The sequence below is a fragment of the Myxine glutinosa genome, unplaced genomic scaffold, assembly GCF_964187855.1.
Source record: "Myxine glutinosa unplaced genomic scaffold, kmMyxGlut1.1 SCAFFOLD_1672, whole genome shotgun sequence".
Taxonomy (NCBI): domain Eukaryota; kingdom Metazoa; phylum Chordata; class Myxini; order Myxiniformes; family Myxinidae; genus Myxine; species Myxine glutinosa.
In genome coordinates, this window is record NW_027617767.1 from 1,688 (window position 1) to 28,001 (window position 26,314).

Sequence of the window (26,314 nt, forward strand, 5' to 3'; positions counted from 1 at the left end):
CTCCTCCCACCCTCCCTCCCTACCCTCCTCCCACCCTCCCTCCCTACCCTCCTCCCACCCTCCCTATCCTCCTCCCACCCTCCCTACCCTCCTCCCAACCCTCCCTCCCTACCCTCCCTCCCTACCCTCCCTCCCTATCCTCCCTCCCTATCCTCCTCCCAACCCTCCCTCCCTATCCTCCTCCCTACCCTCCCTCCCTATCCTCCTCCCTACCCTCCTCCCAACCCTCCCTCCCTACCCTCCTCCCAACCCTCCCTCCCTACCCTCCTCCCAACCCTCCCTCCCTACCCTCCTCCCAACCCCTCCTCCCAACCCCTCCTCCCAACCCCTCCTCCCAACCCTCCCTCCCTCCCCTCCCTACCCTCCCTCCCTCCCCTCCCTACCCTCCCTCCCTACCCTCCTCCCAACCCTCCCGCCCTACCCTCCTCCCAACCCTCCCTCCCTATCCTCATCACACCCTCCCTCCATCACACCCTCCCTCCCTCCCTCCCTCCCTCTCCTCCTCCCTCCCTCCCTCTCCTCCTCCCTCCCTCCCTCTCCGCCTCCCTCCCTCCCTACCTCCCTCTCCTCCCTACCTCCCTCTCCTCCTGTTCCCCTTCCTCCCTACCACCCTACCTCCCTACCACCCTACCTCCCTAGTTCTTCTCAGGTTGGTGGGTCATCATAGACACGGCGGTCATGTACCTTCGGCCTGAGGAGTTTGCTCATGCTTACCACACCTGCGGAGTTCTTTCGACGGTGGCCTTCTTTATGTAAGCCTCATTCCATTGGCATTCGACTGAACAACACTCATTATTTACGTGTAAAGTTTTCCAAATCGAGCAGCTATTTGAATGTGAATGAACAGGCGATCAGTCGGCTACTTTTGAAAGCATTATTTAATGCATTTGTTGGAGTCAGGACCAATCCCAGATCAAATCATATCCAAGTCAAGATGCGTCTTTCGTGCTCCATAACCATTACTTAAACTTTTGAATACCTATGGCATGAGAGGGCATTGAGTGTAGGCAGTGGCGAAGGTGCAGTGATTCTAGGTAATGGTAATGGTAATGGTGAAGGTGCAGTGAGTATAGGTAGTGGTGAGGGTGCAGTGTGTGGAGGCAGTGGTAAGAGTGCAGTGAGTGTCAATATCGGTGAGGGTGTAGTGAGCATAGATATTGGTGAGGATGTAGTGAGTGTAGGCAGTAGTGAGGGTGCAGTGAGTGTGGGCAGTGGTGAGGGTACAGTGAGTTCTGGCAGTGGTGAGGGTGTAGAGAGTACAGGCATTGGTGAGGGTGCAGTGGGTGCAGTGAGTGTAGGCAGTGGTGAGGGTACAGTGAGTGTAGGCAGTGGTGAGGATACAGTGAGTACTGGCAGTGGTGAGGGTGCAGTGAGTGCAGGCATTGGTGAGGCTGCAGTGTTTTTTTTTTTTGTTGTTGTTTTAGTTTTTTTAAAATACAAGATCGAGGCTCGTGAAAGAGCTAACATTAATCACACAGAAAGACAAACCGACACGTAAAACATATAACATGGGGAGCGGTAGACAAGATGGGGCGAGAGGGGGAGGAACACAAACACAACATCTGAAAGCAGGGACATCGAGAGATCAGTGGGAGGGAGAGGGCTTTGGGGGGGGGGGGTGGCATGGGAAGGGGGGTGGGAGAGGTATAAAACATATGGACACTGCCAGGACTTCCAGGAAAGAAGTTGGAATTACAAACAAGGTGGATCTGGGGTGAATTAGTGGGGGTAGAAAAGATCAAGGTTTTGGATGGGGGAAGATAAGAGATGGTGGTGAACAGCTGTTTTAAAGACCTGGAGGGAGGAGTGGGATTGAAGGGAGTGTGGGAGTTTGTTCCAGAGGCGGGAGAAAAGAGGAATGAAAGAGCGAAGGTGAGCAGAAAGCCGAGATTTCGGCAGTTTAACCATCAGAGGGTTGCTGGCAGATCTTGTGCGACCTGTAGGAATATTTGGGGAACAAAGCACAGAGAGAGCTGGGGGAGCAAGGCCGGAGAGGAGTCGATAGAAGACAGAAAGACCACCTACCTGTCTGCGGTGAGTGAGTGAAAGGCCCTCGGAGATAGCTTCATCACGGGAGATTCCAATGATTCTGAAAGCTTTGGTTTCAACAGCGTGAAGCAGAGCTAGGTGTGAGGCAGGAGCACCGGCCCATAGGGGAGAACAGTATTTCATTGAGCTGCGGATGAAAGCCTTGTATGTGGTGAGGAGCTCAGGTGTGCCAAGGAAGGACCGCACGACGGAGGATGCCCAGTCGGCGACTGGCTTTGGAGGCCAGCTTGGAAATGTGGTTTTCCCAAGAAAGATCATGGCAGATAGTGAGACCCAAAAGCTTGAGCGACAGAAATTCTTGGAGAGGATTGTTGAGAAAGTAGATGGGAGGGTTGTCCAGTCGATCTTTTCGGAGAGACATAGTAAGAGTGTGAGATTTGTCAGGATTGAAAGACATGTTCCACTTGTTTGACCAGTCTGTGATTTTGAACAGGTCTTCAGAGAGTGAGGAGGCTGCAGACTGCCGATCTGAGGGAGGAGGAATGGAGCGGCAGAGAGGAGTCATCAGCAAAGAGATAGAGAGGATTTTCCAGAGAGTCGGAGAGATCATTGATAAAGACCAGAAAAAGCACAGGGCCCAGAACACTGCCTTAGGGAACTCCAGCCTGAACAGGAAGGGGAGATGAGAGAAATCCATTCAGGGCCACACGTCTACGAGAGGAAGTCCGCAAGCCATGCATGGAGATTTCCATGGATACCATAGGAGGAGAGTTTGGTGAGCAGAGCTGGGTGCCAGACCGTATCGAAGGCACGTGATATGTCAAGGGAGACGGGTCTGATTTCCTGTTTGGCATTGAGGACCTCCATCCATTGTTGAGACAGCAGGCATTGGTGTGTGCAGGCATTGGTGAGGGTGCAGTGAGTGTCGGCAGTGGTGAGGGTGCAGTGAGTGTCGGCAGTGGTGAGGGTTCAGTGAGTGTCGGCAGTGGTGAGGGTGCAGTGAGTGTCGGCAGTGGTGAGGATGCAGTGAGTGTCGGCAGTGGTGAGGGTGCAGTGAGTGTCGGCAGTGGTGAGGGTGCAGTGAGTGTCGGCAGTGGTGAGGGTGCAGTGAGTGTCGGCAGTGGTGAGGGTGCAGCGAGTGTAGGCAGTGGTGAGGGTATTTGGAATATGGTTCACCCTATTACAACTGAGGTTTTTGAAATATCAAAACCACAATTTGCACCATTCATTGATGGTTGAAAGTGACCATAAAGGCGGTGATTATGGTGTGCCCTGATTGGTGGAATTTGCCTTGATTTGGTGGAATTTGCCCTGATTTGGTGGAATTTGCCTTGATTTGGTGGAATTTGCCTCGATTTGGTGGAATTTGCCACGATTTGGTGGAATTTGCCTCGATTTGGTGGAATTTGCCTGGATTTGGTGGAATTTGCCTGGATTTGGTGGAATTTGCCTGGATTTGGTGGAATTTGCCTCGATTTGGTGGAATTTGCCTCGATTTGGTGGAATTTGCCTCGATTTGGTGGAATTTGCCTCGATTTGGTGGAATTTGCCTCGATTTGGTGGAATTTGCCTCGATTTGGTGGAATTTGCCTCGATTTGGTGGAATTTGCCTCGATTTGGTGGAATTTGCCTCGATTTGGTGGAATTTGCCTCTATTAGGTGGAATTTGCCTCGATTTGGTGGAATTTGCCTCGATTTGGTGGAATTTGCCTCGATTGGTGGAATTTGCCTTGATTTGGTGGAATTTGCCTTGATTTGGTGGAATTTGCCTTGATTGGTGGAATTTGCCTTGATTGGTGGAATTTGCCTTGATTGGTGGAATTTGCCTTGATTGGTGGAATTTGCCTCGATTTGGTGGAATTTGCCTCGATTTGGTGGAATTTGCCTCGATTGGTGGAATTTGCCTTGATTTGGTGGAATTTGCCTTGATTTGGTGGAATTTGCCTTGATTTGGTGGAATTTGCCTTGATTGGTGGAATTTGCCTTGATTGGTGGAATTTGCCTTGATTGGTGGAATTTGCCTTGATTTGGTGGAATTTGCCTTGATTGGTGGAATTTGCCTTGATTGGTGGAATTTGCCTTGATTGGTGGAATTTGCCTTGATTGGTGGAATTTGCCTTGATTGGTGGAATTTGCCTTGATTGGTGGAATTTGCCTTGATTGGTGGAATTTGCCTTGATTTGGTGGAATTTGCCTTGATTGGTGGAATTTGCCTTGATTGGTGGAATTTGCCTTGATTGGTGGAATTTGCCTCGATTTGGTGGAATTTGCCTCGATTTGGTGGAATTTGCCTCGATTGGTGGAATTTGCCTTGATTTGGTGGAATTTGCCTTGATTTGGTGGAATTTGCCTTGATTTGGTGGAATTTGCCTTGATTGGTGGAATTTGCCTTGATTGGTGGAATTTGCCTTGATTGGTGGAATTTGCCTTGATTTGGTGGAATTTGCCTTGATTGGTGGAATTTGCCTTGATTGGTGGAATTTGCCTTGATTGGTGGAATTTGCCTTGATTGGTGGAATTTGCCTTGATTGGTGGAATTTGCCTTGATTGGTGGAATTTGCCTTGATTGGTGGAATTTGCCTTGATTTGGTGGAATTTGCCTTGATTGGTGGAATTTGCCTTGATTGGTGGAATTTGCCTTGATTGGTGGAATTTGCCTTGATTGGTGGAATTTGCCTTGATTGGTGGAATTTGCCTTGATTGGTGGAATTTGCCTTGATTGGTGGAATTTGCCTTGATTGGTGGAATTTGCCTTGATTGGTGGAATTTCCCTTGATTGGTGGAATTTCCCTTGATTGGTGGAATTTCCCTTGATTGGTGGAATTTGCCTTGATTGGTGGCATTTGCCTTGATTGGTGGCATTTGCCTTGATTGGTGGCATTTGCCTTGATTGGTGGCATTTGCCTTGATTGGTGGCATTTGCCTTCATTGGTGGAATTTGCCTTGATTGGTGGAATTTGCCTTGATTGGTGGCATTTGCCTTGATTGGTGGCATTTGCCTTGATTGGTGGCATTTGCCTTCATTGGTGGAATTTGCCTTGATTGGTGGAATTTTCCTTGATTGGTGGAATTTGCCTTGATTGGTGGAATTTCCCTTGATTGGTGGAATTTGCCTTGATTGGTGGAATTTGCCTTGATTTGGTGGAATTTGCCTTGATTGGTGGAATTTGCCTTTGTGGGCTTGCTGTGAATAATGGATATAAACTGTTATATATTTATATTTTTACAGCTTTGAGAAGAGAAAGTTTATCATCGTACACCATGATTTGCCTTCAAGTGACAAGCATGATACCATAATACCTGTTTCTTTGTTTGCAGGGTGAATGCGGTGTCTAATGCACAGGTGCGTGGAGAGGTTTACAGTGATGGTTGCATGGGCAGAACAGGTGAGGAAATGTTGAAACCTGAAGAACCGTTAGATGGAGAATTGCTTGCAGAGTAGAGCCAATGAAACGTCACCGAGGACCAAGGAGCCGTTGTATTCTTTTCCATGGTTACACCTTCAATTGATACCAGATCTAAACCAGTTTATTCCAGATTGGTGCAGTTACACTAGTTAATACTGGTTAATGATGTGTCCCACTTTAAACTGAACCACCACTGGGGTATTGTTTCGTCTAAGGGGGAGGTGTCCTATCCATAGTCTCACTTGTGGTAAGAATAGCATGGACCGTGTGACCGCGGGAAGTGGGAGATTCATAGCTCATCTCCCCCATTTGATGTCCTCGTGCGCCACACCTGTCCGGCTTCTGTTGTCCTGTCTATCCCTGTGTCGTATTTCATTATAATAAACCTTTTTATTACAAAATATGTTTTCCCAGCTTTTGCCTTCTACACGTTGGCCCCCGATTGGACTGATCCTTGGGGTTTGTAAATGGGAAACAGTTAATTGAATGCAGTGTAAATGTGGTAAGCTCTATGATCTCCAGGAGTATCAAATGCTCCTGGCATGACGGGTGACTATATATGCACACACACACACACACACACACACACACACACACACACACACACACACACACACACACACACACACACACACACACACACACACACACACAATGGCCAAAAGTATGTGGACAACCGAACATCACACACGTATGTGCTCGTTGAACATCTCATTCCAAAATCATGGGCATTAACATGGAGTTCGTCCCCCCCTTTGCTGCTATAACAGCCTCCACTCTTCTCGGAAGGCTTTCCACTAGATGTTGGAACATTGCTGCGGGGTTTGCTTCTATTCAGCCACAAGAGCATTAGTGAAGTCGGGCACTGATGTTGGGCGATTAGGCCTGGCTCACGGTCGGTGTTCCAATTCATCCGAAAGGTGTTCGATGGGGTTGAGGTCAGGGCTCTGTGCAGGCCAGTCAAGTTCTTCCACGCCGTTCTCGACAAACCATTTCTGTATGGACTTCGCTTTGTGCACGGGGACATTGTCATGCTGAAACAGGAAAGGGCCTTCCCCAAAATGTTGCCACAAAGTTGGAAGCACACAATCGTCTCGCTCTAGAATGTCATTGTATGCTGTAGCGTTAAGATTTCCCTTCACTGGAACTAAGGGGCCCAGCCAGAACTATGAAAAGCAGCCCCAGACCATTATTCCTCCTCCACCAAACTTAGTTATTCAAAATAGAAGTATTGTGAGATTAAATACGTTGTTGGATTATATCCCTGATATAATTTATAACCTCTGTTATCTCTTACAGACGGTATTGTTGATTTTCTTCTGAGTCTGCATTGAAATGTGTGAACAGCAATTATTTTTTACGTTAATTATTTTTCTAATATTACTTTACAGGAGCGAGGATCTGGATGTTTGTGGGATTCATGATGGCGTTCGGGTCCCTTATCGCATCCATGTGGATTCTCTTTGGAGCCTACGTAGTTTACAGTAAGAGTGCCACTCATGGAAACGTTTCTGCGTGCTTTGCATTCAACAAGGCCTTTAATCTCACACGGCCCGAGTTAATCGTCACTTTCACCGTTTGGTTTCTTAGCAAACCTCCTCGGTGCTCCTGTTGTCCTGTTGTGCTATGGTCTATGGTAATGCCCTTTGGAGATCTACCCTCCCATCCTGCTGACTCGCTACCCCTGGAGAGCATGCCCCTTTTTCCCACTCTACACCTCCAACCCTTTCCTGCTCTTATCTGACAAATCACATTTGTTTACCCTTCTCCATTCCCAGGGACGGCAGATACACCTGTTTATCCTGGCGTTGCCATATTCTTTCAAAATGCCTTGATTTTTTTTGCGTGAGTACATGTGTGATTGTAGAATTTATCAATCGACTGAAATGGGTGTCTGTGTCACTAACATGGGAAACGGACTAATATAATCTATAACTTACCGAGATGTCCACAAACTGATACACTGTGTTTCAGAGGCCCAGCCAAAGGGGGATTAGATTGTTTCAAGTACCAGGTGTTGTACAGAAATTGGTAGGTACTGATTATAATACCATGATGCTGATGTCGCACAAAAACCTTGTTAGTAAGGGTGCGGTGAGTACAGACATTGGTGAGGGTGCAGTGAGCACAGGCATTGGTGAGGGTGCAGTGAGTACAGGCATTGGTGAGGATGCAGTGAGTACAGGCATTGGTGACGTGAGGGTGCAGTGAGTACAGGCATTGGTGTGGGTGCAGTGGTGGTGAGGGTGTAGTGAGTGTAGGCAGTGGTGAGGGTGCAGTGAGTGTATGCAGTGGTGAGGGTGCAGTGAGTGTATGCAGTGGTGAGGGTGCAGTGAGTGTATGCAGTGGTGAGGGTACAGTGAGTGCAGGCAGTGGTGGAGGGTGCAGTGAGTGCTGGCAGTGGTGAGGGTGCAGTGAGTGTAGATATTGGTGAGGGTGTAGTGAGTGTAGATATTGGTGAGGGTGTAGTGAGTTTACATATTGGTGAGGGTGTAGTGAGTATACATATTGGTGAGGGTGTAGTGAGTGCTGGCAGTGGTGAGGGTGCAGTGAGTGTAGATATTGGGGACGGTGTAGTGAGTGTAGATATTGGTGAGGGTGTCGTGAGTACAGAATTTGGTGAGGGTGTAGTGAGTGTAGATATTGGTGAGGGTGTAGTGAAGATGTAGACGGTGGTGAGGGTGCAGAGAGTGTAGGCAGTGGTGAGGATGCAGAGAGTGTAGGCATTGGTGAGGGTGCAGTGAGTACTGGCTCACCAACGAATATGTCGGTGAGCTCATACCGGAGTATATCGGTATTAAAAAAAAACAAATCTTTTTAACACAGGTTCCAAAAATGTGTTATGGCCCATTGCATATTCATATACTACGTACACATCATTGACACATGGTAATTCACGGCATACATCATGCACTCCATCTTTTCAAATTGTGGCAATTTTTTTCATACGATAGAGAATTTGGTTGATAAAGAGAGTAATAAGGGGCTCCGTTTTGTCCTTCGCTTTCATTATTTTTGCCGGATAATTTCTGAAGACAATAGTCTATAACCATTAATCGTAGGTCGCAGGCCAGTGCTTGGCTACCTGGCTCAGTAAATAGCTTTATAAAATACTATCAGACCATGATATTCACGGGGGATATGTTCCTGATAAATGTCATGAATGTCTGGGCAATGGTTCATTGGGAAAAGGGGGATCAGTTCCTGACGGTTCGCGATTCATCAGGGAAAATGTTACCATTTTGCGAAAATGAATGCACATCATTAGTTTCATTTTTAAAAAGCTTACAACTAAAAATAATGTAAGCCATTCCTAAAGGTTAGCTCACTATTTTTCAGCGAGTCTCCTGTTACTTTATCGAAAACGAAAAGTTTGTTTTGCTTCCATCTTTCGTGATTCCCAAAGCGACGTTTGATCCCGGAAATAGTTGCCGTTTTTAACAGAGCTTGGAGTTTAAGCTTGAAGGAAGATATGGTATTTTGTATTTACACCATCGATATCTTGCAACAACAACAACAGGCATTTTAATGCCATTTTCCCTGCTAGAGCTGGGGTTAGCCTTGCGGTCCCCATGACAATCTTCTCCATTTTGGCCTATTTTCTGCATCTCCCCTTGTTAACACCCTTGCCCGCAATTCTTCTTCCACCACCTTTCGCCAAGTCTTTCTCGGTCTTCCCCGTCCTCTACTTCCTTCTACATTCATTTCCATCGCTCTTCTCAACCAGTCAATTTCATCCTTCCTCAACACATGACCAAACCATCTCAACCTGTTCCTCTTCACAGCATCAATCACAGGCTCTATTCCCATCATCTTTCACAATTCATCATTTGTCTTCCTCTCTCTCAACGATACTCCACACATCCACCGAACCATTCACATTTCCACCCTTTCCAACCTTCGTTGCTGCTCAACGTTCATTACCCATGTCTCGCTCCCATAAATCATAACACTTCTGACACATGCAGCATACACCTTTCCCTTCAGCTTCAACGACACTCCCCTCCTCATCAGCACGCCACTCAGTTCCCGAAACTTCTTCCATGCACATCTCACTCTAGCAACCGTTGCCGAGTCTGATCCACCTTCTCCATTCAACATGTCTCCTAGGTAGCAAAATGTTTTCACACCTTCCAGCTTCACTCCGTCTCCAAGATCCAACTCAACATTTCCTCCATCTGCAGCTCCCTCTGTGCACACCTTACACTTGAATGTCACTGCCACACTGGTTAATGACCCTCTCAGACCACTACATTTTTGATGAACGCACTCAGCGCACATTATACATTGAATGGAGTTCACTCCAACACCCTTCCTGCACACAACACACGGCCACTTCCCAGTTCTTTCCACCTCACCACATGCTTTACCACTTGCCATCACCGTCGTTTTTCTGATATTCACCTTCAGACCTTTTGTCTCCATACATTCCTTCCACTTGTTCATCTTCTCCTTCAGTCCATCCATACTTTCCGCAATCAACACCAGATCATCTGCAAACAACAACTCCCACGGTAAACCCTCTAGGGGGGGGGGCCTGGGTGCATCAGTCACTTCAAGTTTTTGAAAAAGTTTGATTTTTGGTACCATTTTGAAGCTTAGGGTCTAAGTAAGAATTTTGGTCCGAGTGGACAAAGATCACATGGAGTCTTCATACATTCCCGCCATTTTCCAAGATGGCCACCATCAAAATCTAATACTGACAATATCTCGGAAACTAATCAACCTAGAAACATGAATTTGGTGTCTATACCTAGGTTTTCATGGTCAAGGAATCCAATAAAACCATTTCTGACTACATCAGAGTATTTATTTGTCCCGAAATGGTAAATTACACAACAAACGTTATAGCAGAATTTAGCAGAATTATGCATGTTAACAATTAAGCACATACGAACGTAAATTCTATAAAATACCATGAATATAAACCGAACATTCTATTTGCATTGTTCTTCGTGATATTTGATTGATTAGGTAAGTGCAACTAAAAAATCATTACTCATTCTCACAACCATCATGGTCATTTAGTTGGGACATTTGCACTTGCATAAACGTGAGCACTTCAAGTCAGCTTTTTTGCACTTGCATGACGAGCAAGGTTTTGTGCACGCGCATTTTACGTCTAGATCAAACACATCCCTGGCAAGGGGCAACGTGGTCCAGATGGGAACCAGTTGGCCATCTTTTTCCATCCATCCATGATTGCTTGGGCTTGGGACTAGTGCCAGTGGCTCGTGCGCTGTAGTCCAGATGCTCGCCTGGAAGACACTCCTTTTGAGATGTTGGTCCAGCGCATCACTTGTAGGGGGTATTCTTTCCACATCCCTAGTCCTGTGACAGAAAACCCTCATTCGAACAAGGTCAACGTTGGTGTCATCAGTGATAGGTTCGTTGGAGTACATTTTGCAAACAAAGTGACTCACCACTTCCCTCAACTCTGGCGATGTAAGAAACGGGGTACTAGCAATTGTCGCAAACTCACTCAAGAGGGGTGGAACCTCATCTTTCCGCTTGAAGCAGTATCGCTTGCCCTTGAATTTGAAAGCTGACGTGCTGTCTGATCCAGTGAATGCATGAAAGAGAGCCAAGGCTTTGCACGTTGTCACACCCAAACTTGAGGCAATGTTGTTGAGGGAGATCATTTTGACTGTCTTTCCTGCTTTGAAAGAAATCCAGATATCTGACTCCGGATTCACCGCCTTGATGTGGTGGAAGTTACACAGAAGTATTACGACAACGTCTGTGTCGCCAGTATAGACCATTCCCAGTGATGAATATTGGAGGGCATGAAGAAGATGTACCAGGACACGAGTGTCTGCCTCCTCATGATTACATCGTCCCATGGGCGGTCCATTCCCTGCATTGAGGACTTGGTCACCAGAAGTGATATAAACCTGTTTGCCATCTTGGAATGGTGTTTGCACAATGCTTGTTGACAGGAATGAGAAGAGCTCTTTTTTATTTTCGGCATTAGCCAAAAAGTTTTGCCAGTTTCCAGGCACTTTGGCAGAACCAGATACTCGCTGTCGTGTGCCTGTTCCTCGCTTTTCTCTTGTGGTCGCTTTGATTGACATTGTGCGATACTGATCCCATACAATATCCACTCTCGCTGCTCTTTTCAACTCATGCTGGATTCTTGGGCAGAATACTTTGGTGAAATATTCATCAAATGTTTTGCCTTGGACAGTTGTGCCAGGAAGAGAGTGGATCAGTGCACCACCATCAATAACGATGACCCCATAATCATCTGGTGCGACGAGCTCCTCATCCGCGGATAGTCCGGTACTTGCACTTGCTTCCATAATGCACGCCAATAAATCTGACTTGGTGCAAGAGTTGATGGACCCATCAGAAGCCAGTGCATCTGGTGATGAGGAGGATTCGTGACGGAAAAATTCCTCCACATTTCCACCCCAGCTATCAACCATAATGAATGCTTGTCCATACAGCTCTGTATGTTGTTTGAAGTGCTGCACCTTCTTCTGAAGTGCTGTCTTTTTTCGAGTTTTGCTCTCTGTGTGATCTAATAAACATGAAGATGAGCTGTTCATACTTGTGAATGAGTAACCAGAACTGCACTGTTGGTTTCTCTTTGCAAGCTACAGAGACCCAGTCGTCGAAGGTCATTTCACTTCCGCCGTCCTCATAGGCTCGTTTCAGTAGACTATCGAGCACCACAACAGTAATCTGGTGAGCATACCGTGTTCTCATTGGATCATTTGCTCTCAAGTAAGATGTCGCTGCAGCTACTGTCAAGGCAATGCCAGCCTCTGCAAAGGCTTCAGGCCATCCAGACCCTCGTAGGAAATCTCCCATAGTCGCCCACAAAGCCATTTCGATGTGGAGCCCTCCCAACATCACCAGAAACGTATCTTCTCCAAAGAGTTCAGGAAAGGTCCATTGCATTTTCTTGGCAATATCAAAGAGTGGCTGGTCCACTGCCATGATTGGGATTTGCTGTGGGTTGAGGAACTCGGTTGTTTTCTTGACCAGGTCCATTCCATGTCGAATCATTTTTGGTGTAGCTGCTTTATCACGGAATAGTGGTAGCATGGCTTCAATACATTTCTCTGTTGATCCCACAGCATCCGATCGAGAAGCATGATATGCCGACCACATAATTGGAGGAACAGTTTCACTTTCAAATTCCATTTGCATATTTTCCTGCACCATTTTCATCCAGGCCTTTTCATGGTGTTCCTCCTTGTCAAATGACGCCATGGACTGTGGCTGCACGTCTTTCACAGGAGGTTGGGTGACAAGATTCCGGCTCATAGGTGGAACAAACGTGTACAGAGGAGGCAGCATTGGTCCCTTGGTGCTTGATGCTCGTCGATGGAAGTCGATTTCTATAGGTTCTTGGTCCAGCCCTGGGTTTTCTACTGAAGGAAACTGAAACATGGAGATACCTGTTCCATGAAATGAGGATGTGGCTGTTCTGGACGTAGGATTGTGATCTAGATTGTCAAGGGCTGCAACCGTAAAAATCTGCTGACGAAGGTTGCTAGGACAGACTATATCAGCGTTGGCATGTGCTCTTTCAGCAGTAGCTTGTGCATATCCAACTTCAATGGTAAGCACTCTCTTATATGACACGCTAAGGCAATACTGATGTAGCAGTTGTACCAGTTTCTTGCTCCTTGTTTGGGAATGCAGTTTTAAGGCCAAAAACACTGCAAGAGGAGGCTCACATCTCCAGTTTGCAGGAAGAGAAGTGATGTTCAACATGGTTAGTTGACTCATGGAGAGAACTGTCCTGGAATTGTCTTGCATAGGAGATGATTTAGGACCAGTAAGCAGTTGACGAAAGAAATATTTCAGCTTTGTTGGAACAGCAGATTCCTCACAACCTTCAGGAAATGACCCCTTGAAATTGAAAGCAGTATCATGATCCAAAACTGCTTTACGTAGAATTGATGCTGCCAACAGTAAGGTACGTGATTCTTCCTCTGGTGTCTTGCTCGCGCTGGAGATGATTTTTCGAGCTGTCTCTGAGCAAACAAGGAATACTCGATTTCGGATCCCTTTTTCTTCTGTCAGATGTGGGAAGTGTTCAAGTACTCTCTCTTTCAGGCGTGTGCAGTTCACTGTCTTACGAATGTCATGCTGTCCCAACCTTTCCGTCATCATATCTGTCAAATCTTGGAGAGCAAAGATTCTACGTCCTCCAGCAATTTCTTCACTGACGAATTGTAGTAGCTCATTTTCTACTGTGATTTCAGTGTCTTGGGTGACTTGACCTTGTTTTGTACTGATTAGCATTTCATAATGCCGACGGTTGAATTTAGTGTAGCAATATCGATGATAGTTAGCTTCAATAGCTACCAGATCTCCTTCTGCAAGCCGTGCTACAATGCGATCCTCTCCCAATGAAACTGCTTTGTCATGGATGTTCTCGGTGAGGGAAACTTTTTGGAATGAATGGTCATCTTTACTCGTTTCTTCATTACAGAAGAGACATAAATTTCGATTAGTTTCTGTGCTAGATCTTCTTGGTCGTTTTCGTAGAGGTGGCAAGCCTTTGGAAGAACGTGTTTTTGCCCGGTCAAGTGCTGATGCCTTGTACAACTGACGACATGTTTTGTGCCAGGATGCTCGATTTGCTTGCATAGATCCTTCATCTGGAAGTTCCAAGTTTGGGTGAGGTGCAGCATCAACATCTCGGAATTGATTTACAAGGCTGATAATATCTTTGTATGCCTCCGCCCTACGTACACCAACTGGGTTGTCAAGAGGACAGACAAGTTCTTCGTTTGTTTTTTCTTGGCAGAGGACACACAACTCACAGTTCGTTGTCTCAGCCATCACACTAGCCTGGAACGAAAAGAAAATACATGTAAGTATATAATAACCAAGCATAATCAAGTATACATGGACATAACATAACACAAAAATCTGACAAGTAGGGATTCAGCAGAAGCAGTTGCACATACATATGAATTATCCAAACCGATTTCCAAATATACAAAATGTATTCATGTGTGCTGACTTATATAACACAATGGCTATTGTATTTAGATATTTGGATACATACTGATATATCAACAGATATATAATGCGACTAGAAAATGTGCTAATGAGTTCGTGTACTGCACAGATATTCCAGCAAACAACCTAAGCTGATTCCATGATCACAAAGGATAAATGTGAGATCCTAATTGCCATGGTTATTTTTCTACTTTTGGGGAACAGAGATACACCTACTGATTTAGAGACATAACTGTTTGCTTCCCTGGCCATAAAATTCTAGGCATGGACACCAACAGCATGACTGAAGGTTTAGTGGTTTTGGAAGTATAGCCGATATAGGATTTTGGTGGCGGCCATCTTGAATTTTACCATTTCGGGACAAATAAATACTCTGATGTAGTCAGAAATGGTTTTATTTGATTCCTTGACCATGAAAACCTAGGTATAGACACCAAATTCATGTTTCTAGGTTGATTAGTTTCCGAGATATTGTCAGTATTAGATTTTGATGGCCATCTTGGAAAATGGCGGGAATGTATGAAGACTCCATGTGATCTTTGTCCACTCGGACCAAAATTGTTACTTAGACCCTAAGCTTCGACCTGGTACCAAAAACTAAACTTTTTCAAAAACTTGAAGTGAAAATGAAAATTTGTTCATGGTGGGAACCCCACTACTCCTCTACGGTCTGAGTCAGCACCTCCATCACAGCTACAAATAGTCGTGGACTTAGTACCGACCCCTGATGCACTCCCACCTTCACCTCAAACTCACCACTGTTCCCGTCCTTCGTCCTTTCAGCTGTGCGCGCTCTCTCGTACATTGCCATCACTACTCTGATCAACCATTCCTCCACTCCTAACTTCCTCAATGCCCATGTCACTACTTCACGTGGAACCCTATTGAATGCTTTCTCCAGACCAACAAAACCAAGAAACAACTTCTTCCTCTTCTCCATGTACTTCTCCTGCAACTGCCTTACAATAAAAAGCGCGTCTGTCGTTCCTCTTCCTGGCATAAATCCAAACTGCATTTCATCGATCTTCACTTTCTTCCTTATCCTCTTCTCCAACACCCTTTCCAATACCTTCATTCCATGCTCCAATAACTTTATCGTTCGATACGAGCCACAGTCCAGAGGGTCACCTTTCCCCTTGTGTAGAGGGGCAAGGGTACTCAGTTCCCAATCCACTGGAATGCGGCCTTCTTTCACCACCAGATTACAGATCTCTGTCATTCTCTTCACACCCCAACTTCTCGCTGCCTTCAACATATCTCCCACAACTCCCGTCGGCCCTCCCGCTTTTCTACTCTTCATTGCTTTTATCTCTTGGTTGTGTTGGGTGGTGTTGGCTTAGTGGTTAGGGTGCTGGCTTGGGATCCTAGGATCCTGGGTTCGAATCCCGGTCGATTGCTGAATTAACGCCAGGGGGGTTGACTCAGCCTGTCATCCTTCCGAGGTCGGAAAATTGAGTACCAGCTTGCTGGGATGAATGATCATGGTGTGTACCCCGATTTAGAATAGGTACACCGTATCCCTGCGCATCGTAAGACGCGACTAAGGGTTGGCGTCAGGAAGGGCATCCGGCCATAAAAAAAAAACTGCCTCAAACAGGGAACCATGATTGTCATGGGGCCCGCAAGGCTAACCCCTGCTCTAGCGGGGAAAATGGTCTTAAAACGATCATTCATTCATTGCTTTTATCTCTTCCTCAACTTCCTTCTCAGTTAACTTCTCTGCCAGTCCTGAAACCTGGTTACTCTCTGTGTTGCCATCCCATTCATTCTCTGCAACAACAACAACATGCATTTTAAAGGCCATTTTCCCTACTAGAGCGGGGGTTAGCCTTGCGGTCCCCATGACCATCTTCTCCATTTTGCCCTATTTTCTGCATCTCTCCTTGTTAACCCCCTTGCCCGCATTTCTTCTTCCACCATCTTTAGCCAAGTCTTTCTCGGTCTTCCCCGTCCTCTAATTCCTTCTACATTCATTTCCATCACTCTTCTCAACCAGTCACTTTCATCCTTCCTCAACACAGGACCAAACCATCTCAACCTGTTCCTCTTCACAGCATCAATTACAGGCTCTATTCCCATCATCTTTCGCAATTCATCATTTGTCTTCCTCTCTCTCAACGATACTCCGCACATCCGTCGAACCATTCGCATTTCCACCCTTTCCAACCTTCGTTGCTGCTCTACGTTCATTACCCATGTCTCGCTCCCATAAATCATAACACTTCTCACACATGCAGGATACACCTTTCCCTTCAGCTTCAACGACACTCCCCTCATCATCAGCGCGCCACTCAGCTCCAGAAACTTCTTCCATGCACATCTCACTCGAGCAAACGTTGCCGCGTCTGATCCACCTTCTCCATTCAGCATGTCTCCGAGGTAGCAAAATGTTTTCACACCTTCCAGCTTCACGCCGTCTCCAAGATCCAACTCAACATTTCCTCCATCTGCAGCTCCCTCTGTGCACACCTTACATTTGAATGTAGCTGCCACGCTGGTTAATGACCCTCTCAGACCACTACATTTTTGATGAACCCACTCAGCGCACATTGTACATTGAATGGAGTTCACTCCGACACCCTTCCTACACACAGCACAGGGCCACTTCCCAGTTCTTTCCACCTCACCACATGTTTTACCACTTGCCATCACCTTCGTCTTTCTGATATTCACCTTCAGACTTTTTGTCTACATACATTCCTTCCACTTGTTCATCTTTTCCTTCAGTCCATCCATACTTTCCGCAATCAACACCAGATCATCTGCATACAACAACTCCCACGGTAAACCCTCCCTTACGTTCTGAGCCAGCACCTCCATCACAGCTACAAATAGTAGTGGACTTAGTACCGACCCCTGATGCACTCCCACCTTCACCTTAAACTCACCACTGTTCCCGTCCTTCGTCCTTACAGCTGTGCGCGCTCTTTTGTACATTGCCATCACTACTCTGATCAACCATTCCTCCACTCCTAACTTCCTCAATGCCCATGTCAATACTTTGCGTGGAACCCTATCGAATGCTTTCTCCATATCAACAAACCCAAGAAACAACTTCTTCCTCTTCTCCAAGTACTTCTCCTGCAACTGCCTCACAATGAAAAGCGCGTCTGTCGTTCCTCTTCCTGGCATAAATCCAAACTGCATTTCGTCGATCTTCACTTTCTTCCTTATCCTCCTCTCCAACACCCTTTCCAATACCTTCATTCCATGCTCCAATAACTTTATCGCTCGGTACGAGCCACACTCTAGAGGGTCACCCTTTCCCCTTGTATAGAGGGACGAGGGTACTCGGTTCCCAATCCACTGGAATGCGGCCTTCTTTCACCACCAGATTACAGATCTCTGTCATTCTCTTCACACCCCAACTTCCTGCTGCCTTCAACATATCTCCCACAACTCCCGTCGGCCCTCCCGCTTTTCTACCCTTCATTGCTTTTATCGCTTCCTCAACTTCCTTCTCAGTTATCTTCTCTGCCGGTCCTTACTCTCTATGTTGCCATCCCATTCATTCTCTGTATTCAACAGCATTTCCATATATCTTTTCCATCTTCCTTTAATTCCATCTGGGTCGACAACGATTTGTCCCACTTCATCCTTCAAGCAACTCACCCCCATCACATCACACCTCTCTTTCGTTATCTGCTTTGCAATCCTGAATACTGCTTTCTGACCCTCTTCCAAATCCAAGCGTTCTCCGAACATTTTCCTACATGCCTCCTGTGCCTTTGCTACCTCTTTCTTTGCAGCCTTCCTGGCTGCCTTATAACTTTCATGCTCTGCTGTTTCTGCTCCCGTACCCTTCGCCTTCTGCCACTCCTTGAACTTCTTCCTCTTCTCGTCAATCCTCTTTCCAACTTCATCATCCCACCACCATGTTTCCGAGTGCCTCGGTGGTCCTTTTGTCCATCCACATACCTCACCAACGGCTCCCAACAGACTAGCTTTCATCGACATCCAACCACTTTCAAGCTCAACCACATCATCCTCGACCCTACTCAGCCTCTCTTTTAATGCCTCCCTTACTGTCACCTCTTTCAACCTCCACACCTTCATTCTCGGTTGGTACTTCACCCGCTGAGCTCTCCTCGCACCTTTCACCCTTATGTCGCAGACAACCAAGTCGTGCTGTGAAACAGCCTCCTCCCCCGGGATCACCTTTGTGTCCCGGAGGTGACCCCTATCTCGCCTACGCACCATCAGGTCGTCAACGGTTGTCGTCGACCCACCTGACCTGTATGTAACAAGCTTATTATCCTCTTTCTGGAACTGAGTATTACAAATCAACAAATCAGCTCCATCAGCAAACTCCAAAATCCTTTCACCTTCTCCATTTCTCACACCATATCCGTAACCCCCATGAACTCCATCAAAACCATCCATACTCCTTCCCACATGTCCATTTAGGTCTCCTCCTACCACAACAACTTCCTCATCTTTCACGCTTTCCATCAGCTTCTCTATCGCACACCAGAACTTGTCCTTCTCTTCATCGCTTCGACCAACCTACGGAGCATATCCCGAGGTGACGTTCACCAAGAGCTTTCCAATCATCATTTTCACCATCATCAACCTATCATTCACTCTAGTCACACTCACCACACTGTCTATAAACTCCTCAGAAAACAGGACACCAACACCATTCATGCCCTCCAGGCACCCTTGCCACATAAACTTGTATTTCTGTCCCTGCCTACCCTTCACCATTCTCACACCACTTCCCTTCCATCTCGTCTCTTGCACACAACATATGTCCACTCTTCTTCTGACCAATACTTCCACCACTTCTCCTGATCTCCCTGTCATTGTCCCTACATTCCATGTCCCAGACCTCAGAAACCGATTTCCACTTCGGGCTGTACCCTGCCCATATGTAGTTGTAATTGTCATGGTTCTCTTTTTGAGGCAATGTTTTTAATATGGCCGGATGCCCTTCCTGACGCCAACCCTCTTAGTTGTCTCTTACAACATGCAGGGGTACGGTGTACCTATTCTAATCCAGGGTACACACTGGGAAACGTTTAAAACATGGAAATTCTGGGGGGTGGGTGGGGGGGGGGGGGGGCGGCGGCGGAGGGCGGCGTCAGCATCACGGCTGCGGTTTAAACATATTTAAATAATATTTAAACAAAACCATGAAAAACAATCTGGGAAAGGTCTCTAATTGAGAACGTGGATTTGAGAAAGCAGGAGCAGAGGTGGAAGAAAAACGAGATATAGGGGGCGGGGCACAAGTCGAGACGAGGAGGAGAGCGAACAAGCATGTGTCCGGGAGGAGAGAAAGAATTAATATAGAATTTTTTTTTTGTTTGTTTATTTTTGTTCTGTTTTCAAAATGCTGGACAAAGGGTAAGATGTTCGTGAGAGGTAGGGGGGGGAGAAAAGAAAATCAAAGAAACGAGCAAATACTTTGAAGGAAAGAACCCATATTCACAAAACACCCATTCATTCACTGCATTCAACAACATTTCCATATATCTCTTACATATCTATCTATAATTCCAGTAATCTCTGTGTGTCTGTGTGTCTGTGTGTCTGTGTGTCTGTGTGTCTGTGTGTCTGTGTGTCTGTGTGTTTGTCTGTGACCACTGTTTCTCGACAACCACGGGTCCGATATACTTGAAACTTGCCAGGTATATTGCTGGGGACCCGAGGATGTGCCTTTTCAAGGTTTGAAATTAATCGGACAAGTACCTACCGAGCTATGTCCAAAAAACGCTTCAACCAATCAGAGAGCAGCGAGCTATCACGTGTGCCGAACCGTTAATGCAATGCAAGCGTTAATGCGTTAATGCAAGGCTTTTCTTTTTTTCCCTCTTCTCTTTCTACTTTTCCTTGCGATTAAATTGCAAACAGCCAAAATACGTTGGCGCTAATTGAATAATTGGCCATTAACACTAAAATAATCGTAACTGCGATATGCCAACTTCCGGACAGTGCAGCCTTCCCTGTTGTTGTTGTTTGCAGCAGCTGTTTGCAGCAAGGCAAGGCTTTTCTTTTTTTCCCTCTTCTCTTTCTACTTTGCCTTGCGATTAAATTGCAAACAGCCAAAATACGTTGGCGCTAATTGAATAATTGGGCATTATGTTTTACAACTAATAAAAACGAATTTGCGATTCATTCGCTTTCCTGCGCGTTTGTGTACGCGATGGCGATTTCTTTACCAAACTCCGGAAGCCGTTCGCTTTGGACCGAACCATTGCATGTAAATAGAGGGGGGGGATTGTCACCACTCGCAAGCCGTTCGCTTTGGACCAAACCATTTCATGTAAATAGGGGGGGGGATATAATTTTAGATATATATATAGTACGGGCATGCCCTAGTTCCTTTAATTCCATCTGGGTCCACCGATTTGTCCCACTTCATCCTTCAAGCAACTCATCACATCACACCTCTCTTTTGCTATCTGCTTTGCAATCCTGAATACCGCTCTCTGACCTGACCCTCTTCCGAATCCAAGCGTTCTCACTTCTCCGAACATTTTCCTACATGCCTCCTGCGCCTTTGCTACCTCTTTCTTTGGAGCCTTCTTACTTTCATGCTCTGCCTTTTCTGCCCCCGTACCCTTCGCCTTCTGCCACTCCTTGAACGTCTTCCTCTTCTCGTCAATCCTCTTTCTAACTTCATCATCCCACCACCATTTTCCGAATGCCTCGGTGGTCCTTTGGATATCTGGATATCTTGCATGGATGTCATGGATATCTTGCACCGATCAGCGAGAATGGTTCATGGTACGCAAGTAAAATGAACTTTTATTTTGGAATGAAAACGAGACACAACAATTAAAATGCAACAATAATAATGGTTTAATGAAAATGAATGCAATATGATAAAAGTAATGTTGAGGAAAAATCGAATCCTACAGTGAGATGTCTCCACTCAGACCCAAAAAACAGACAATGGGAATGATTAAATAGCAAGTGAACGAAAAAACATGTTTTCGGGCTACACATGACCAATAATCCCGATGTCGTTAATCGGCACAGGCCAATATTGGTATCGCGGTATCGGTAATTGCACATGCTTTCTAAAGCACATCTGATTCATATAACCTAACCAATTGCTTTCAATACAGCCGCGAGGCCAAAGGAAAATGCGATCGCTTGTACACTGCTGAGGGTTAAAAGTTAAAACGTACTGTACCTACTTTGTGGTATATCTTGATGTAGTACATTCCACTATTCCAGGCATAGCTGAGTGCATCAAAGCGCCAATTCAGTCATGTATTTAAGGAATGTATCGAGGAACCATTCTTCAACTTGTTGATATACCGATATTTTTGTGGATATACCGATTTATTTATTTTCATACCAATTTTTGCAATCCTGGATCCTGGTGTTGGGCTAGCAGCTAGGGTGCCAGCTTAGGATCCTAGGATCCTGGGTTCGAATCCCGGTCGATCGCTGAATTAACGCCAGGGGGGTTGACTCAGCCTGTCATCCTTCCGAGGTCGGCTAATTGAGTACCAGTTCACTGGTAATTCCGTTTGTCGTAAACCTGTTTTGTTTTGTTTTGTAAACAGGTAATTCCCTGTTTAGCTCTTTCACGAGCCTCGATTCAGTATACAACAAAAAAAAAAAAAAAAAAAAGTCGACAAAAAGGGTTGGCGGCAGGAAGGGCATCCGGCCGTAAAACATTGCTTCAAAAAGGGGACCAACAAAAACAACAACAACCACGGTGCCCGAAAAAGGCCAACCCCTGCTTTGCGGGGGAAAAATGGCCTCTAAAGGTTTTTTTTTTTTTTTTAATACCAATGTTTGCAATATACCGGTATACCAATATATCACTGGACCCTCGACATTACTGAGTCCAGAAGAGAGCATTTGGTTGGGAAAGCTCACAGATAGTCAGTCCCATGGAGTCACAGAAGTCATTTGCTGAAGTTCCATAGCTGGTGAGAGAGGTACCAACACCCAGCCAATTAGCATGGTGACAATTGAAATCACCACATATGAGGAAGAGAGAGAATTTGGATGAGTGGTTAAAAATTTGTCCATGTTGTCTGAGAGAGGGATGTGGTTAGAGATGTTGCTGTTTGGAGGACAGTATAACAAACAGATAAACAAGAGGTGGGAGCGGAGGGGAAGTCACAGCCAAAGGTACTCCTGATGGTTGGGAGTTGTAAGTTCAGTACAAGGGCAGTGACAAATTAACTTATTCATGTAAACAACAACTCCACCACCAGGACGGGGTTCAGGCCTATCAAATTGGAAGAAACCATAGTGAGGGAGAGACACTAAGCAATCAGGCACATGTGGGAGGAAGGATTCTGTTAAACAGATGATGTCTGTGCTGTCAGCAGCAGCTTGGATTGAGAGATTTGTCAGGTTGGAGCCGAGGCCTCGGATATTTGAGATCCACACTGAGGGACAGGGAAGGAGGGTATGCAACAGCTGGTAGTGTGCTGGATGGGTGGGAGGCTCGAAGGGTGAGGGATCGGGGCGAGGAAGCTGGGAAGTTGTGGGATGGGAAGGGTGGGATTTGGGATGATGGGAAGGGGTATGACAAGGTAAGATGGGTGGTGGGGGTGAAGAGGGGCAGGACAAGGATCAGTTGTACATTCGACCTACACCTGGAGCAACCCAACACCAGAAGTTGGCAACCTCATTCGTGTTTTATGTAGCAGTTGTTGATTGGGTGGATAAAGAGAGTGTAATTGATGTGTATATGTAGACTTTCTGAAGGTATTTGATAAGGTACCACATTGGAGGTTGTTAGCTAAAGTGAGGGCTTGGAGTGGCTGGTCGGGTAACTTCCTGGATTGAAAGCTTGTTTAGTGATGGGAAGCAGGGTTACTGCGAGTGGGAAGAATGTAAGTAATGGGGAACCTCGGGGATCAGTACTGCGACCATTATTATTAATTTAGTTTACATCGATGATTTAGTGAGTGAGCTTAATTGCTTTACTGTAAAGCCACCTTTGATAAATAATTGCTTGTTAAGCATTATTGTGCGAAAGTGAATGGGCTGTCATCCTCCTTTCCCTCTGCAGTGGCCTGGTCTTCAAATTCGGCCGAAGTGAGGAGCTCTGGGAGTAGTAAAGACACTTCGGCAGGTGCACCGGCCAAATTGATGACATCCTGGCTCAAAGAATGGCCCGAGGTGGAGTAGTTATTGTATTTAAATGCATGATCACAAGTTACCTGTAAAACTATATCTAGCACACTCTGTTACCTTACTTTGTCTGACTAGGTCTTTGGAGTGATTGTCATAATATGTTATGTGCGAGTTGTAGATTAAAGTTACAAACTTGAGATGCAACTGGGTGTGATATTTTGGGGATGTTGGCGCTTGATATAAATGAGTTGATTTTGGGATCGTTGGATAATTTTGTCTTGGCTTGGAGAGCGACTCGAAGGGGTTAAACCAAGATTGTTATTAACTCTGCGCTTGTGTCGATTGTAAATATAGTTTATTGTCTGATTGTACGATAAACGGAACATATAAATCATGTCCATGAGAAATTGTTTGTTGGAGCCTTCGCTGCTTGTTTCGAGGATTTCAAATATAAACCTCTACATTTATCACAACAACATTTGATAGTGTTTGACCTTTTATTCTTGATTTGCTGCTTTTATTAGCCTCGCGCGTTCCCGACGGGATGGGAGAGGTTATTTGCAATCTGTTGGTGAGTGTGTGAGTCCGCACGCAAATAAACCTGAATATAGATCACTCATTCTTAAATCTAAAATAATTTATATATTCTGATGACATTCAGTCTCACCACAAGTAAAGAATATACGGTGACAGGAAATTGTGTTTTCTGATCACGTTCACAGCATTTTCAGATCCCCTCAGAACAGGGGCTCGACTAGCATGCCCGGGCTGCCTTGGTCACAGTTAGACAAAGTTAACTAATGTATCGCTATAACAATTTTGTACAATTTAACCAGAAGTTGATTTTATATATTGAATGTGGATTACCTGCGAGTTATCCACGCCTTTCCCTGAGTGTGTGCTTGTCCAAGCTGCCCGTACCTTGAGCTGTGCTGCAAGGCGTGCTGGATCGACCGGCATGCACAGCCGGCATCAAGCACGCTTTGACAGTCATCTAATGTAACAAACATTTTCATGTTTGATATAACCACATGTTGATTTTATACCTTGAATGTGATTACGTCCAAGTTAATCGTACCTGTTCCTCGGGGGTGTTTGTCCACATCTAGATCTACTCTAATCTATATAATTAATTTGAGGGGGATTCAAAACAACCAAACTGCAGCACATGCACACAATTTTGCACAGCAATGAAATGGGGTTCTAAGTTTTACATTAAAAACCGCCGTGATACATTGTGTTTAAATCAATAACGGGGTCACACCCAGTGACGTGTATTCCAGTGAGGAATTGCTAAATACTCGTCTTGTTGTACTTTGTCGTGCCCCCTTGTTTTCACAAGCAGAGTGTTGCAGTGTTTTTGTTTCCATGCACCATTCAACCCAGTTTGAAAACCAAGGTTCCAACTGATCTGGGTTCACCCACAACCTCGCCCAGTTGAGTGAAAAGTTCCCGTTTCCCGGCAAGCCTTACGGCACAGCGGACAGCGTGGTTTCCCATTGCTTTGCTTGGACAATTGTGACAATTGTTTATAGTTTTTTATTTCTAAAATAAAATAATGCCAATCGGTGTCGACAACCATCCTTGAACCATGTTGTGGAGCGTCGGCCAAGATCCTCACTTATTTTGTTCCTTCTACTCTCATTCTTTTCACCTTTTATTCACTTTTAAATTCGTTTTCTCTGCAACCACTTGAGCAATTGACACAAAACTTTTCACATAAGAGCGCCGAACAATGGATGTATATTCTTGACAAAGTTACATGATGATTGGATGGAAGGCTGACAGGATGGCGTGGAGGTACGCACATCACCTCTGAGCTGTCATTGCCTGGGTTCGATTCCCAACCCAGCTATAAACTGTCAGTCTGGTGTTTCATAGGCAGGGTGATTCATCAATGTGTGTGCCAGCCCTTGAATGGGTGTTGAGCCAGTGTTCCATCTGCCAGCATTTGTTGGTGGATGTTAAAGATCTCAGTGTGTCCTTCGTGAAGAGCAGATGAGCTATTGGCGACACCATTACCAAATTCCAAATTCCTGCCCTAACTAGTCGAACATCGGGCCTGAGCAGCTGGTTCCTGAAGACTTGGGCCAAACTTCCCCTGGCCAACCCCACAATAAAGGTGGGATAATAGTGGCCGTTAAAGAAGAAGACGATGATTGGATGGAAAATGTAGATGGCGTTCCAAAAAAAACATCAGTTCTGCAAGCATGGGTTGCAGGATGTTTCACTTACAGGTATAAATGGCCTTGACCTCATCTCTCGGGCTAAATAAAGCGATATGACATAAAGCACTATGAAAGGCGAAGAAAAGAGAGAGATTGCAAAAGATGAAGATGTGCATAAAATATCTACACAAACGTCACGCTTCGGCCCACTTTGGAAAAGGATCTGAAAGATTCAGGCACAACTTGCAAAGCCAGCCAACGCGGGTTGGCTAAATTGACATGGAAACGTGGTATCTGGGAGGGCCAGGTTTCCAACGCATGTTGACTGGTGCATGGAAAGAAGCCAAGTTTGTGTTTGGTGGCCACATGGTTGATCTGTCAGGGATAACATTCGTAAACATGCCCCGAAACGATTTGACTGCCCCCGATGCTACCACATGTCCTTTTGGTTGTTCAATCCGGTATGCCATCTCGGAATTTGCTTCCACAGGTTTATTTTGGCATCATTGTGACGATACGTTTCCTCGTTTCCCTTTCTATTGTCGTCGCATGGAAAACCATGACCAGCGGAGGTGGGAGAATTTTCTGGGTTTGTTAATGTCCATAGCACATTGATTTGTTCCATTTTTTGCATTGCTTGTAAAAACCAATGAACTTTAATAAACATTATCACAAGTTGTTTTTTTGTTTTTTTTGTAAAGGGTC

The 26,314-nt window shown here is 45.6% G+C and overlaps 1 protein-coding gene across 2 annotated transcripts; it reads left to right on the plus strand.

Annotated features, from left to right (window-relative positions):
* Positions 1-639: 639 nt before the first annotated feature.
* Positions 640-26,287, plus strand: LOC137421364 (transmembrane protein 50B; the record flags this gene model as incomplete). Of its 2 annotated transcripts, XM_068107356.2 has the most annotated exon segments (5): positions 640-752; positions 5,308-5,375; positions 6,788-6,880; positions 7,175-7,241; positions 23,377-26,287. In XM_068107356.2, coding segments are annotated over 5 exon segments (387 nt in total), but the record flags the coding sequence as incomplete, so codon positions are not given.
* Positions 26,288-26,314: the final 27 nt, after the last annotated feature.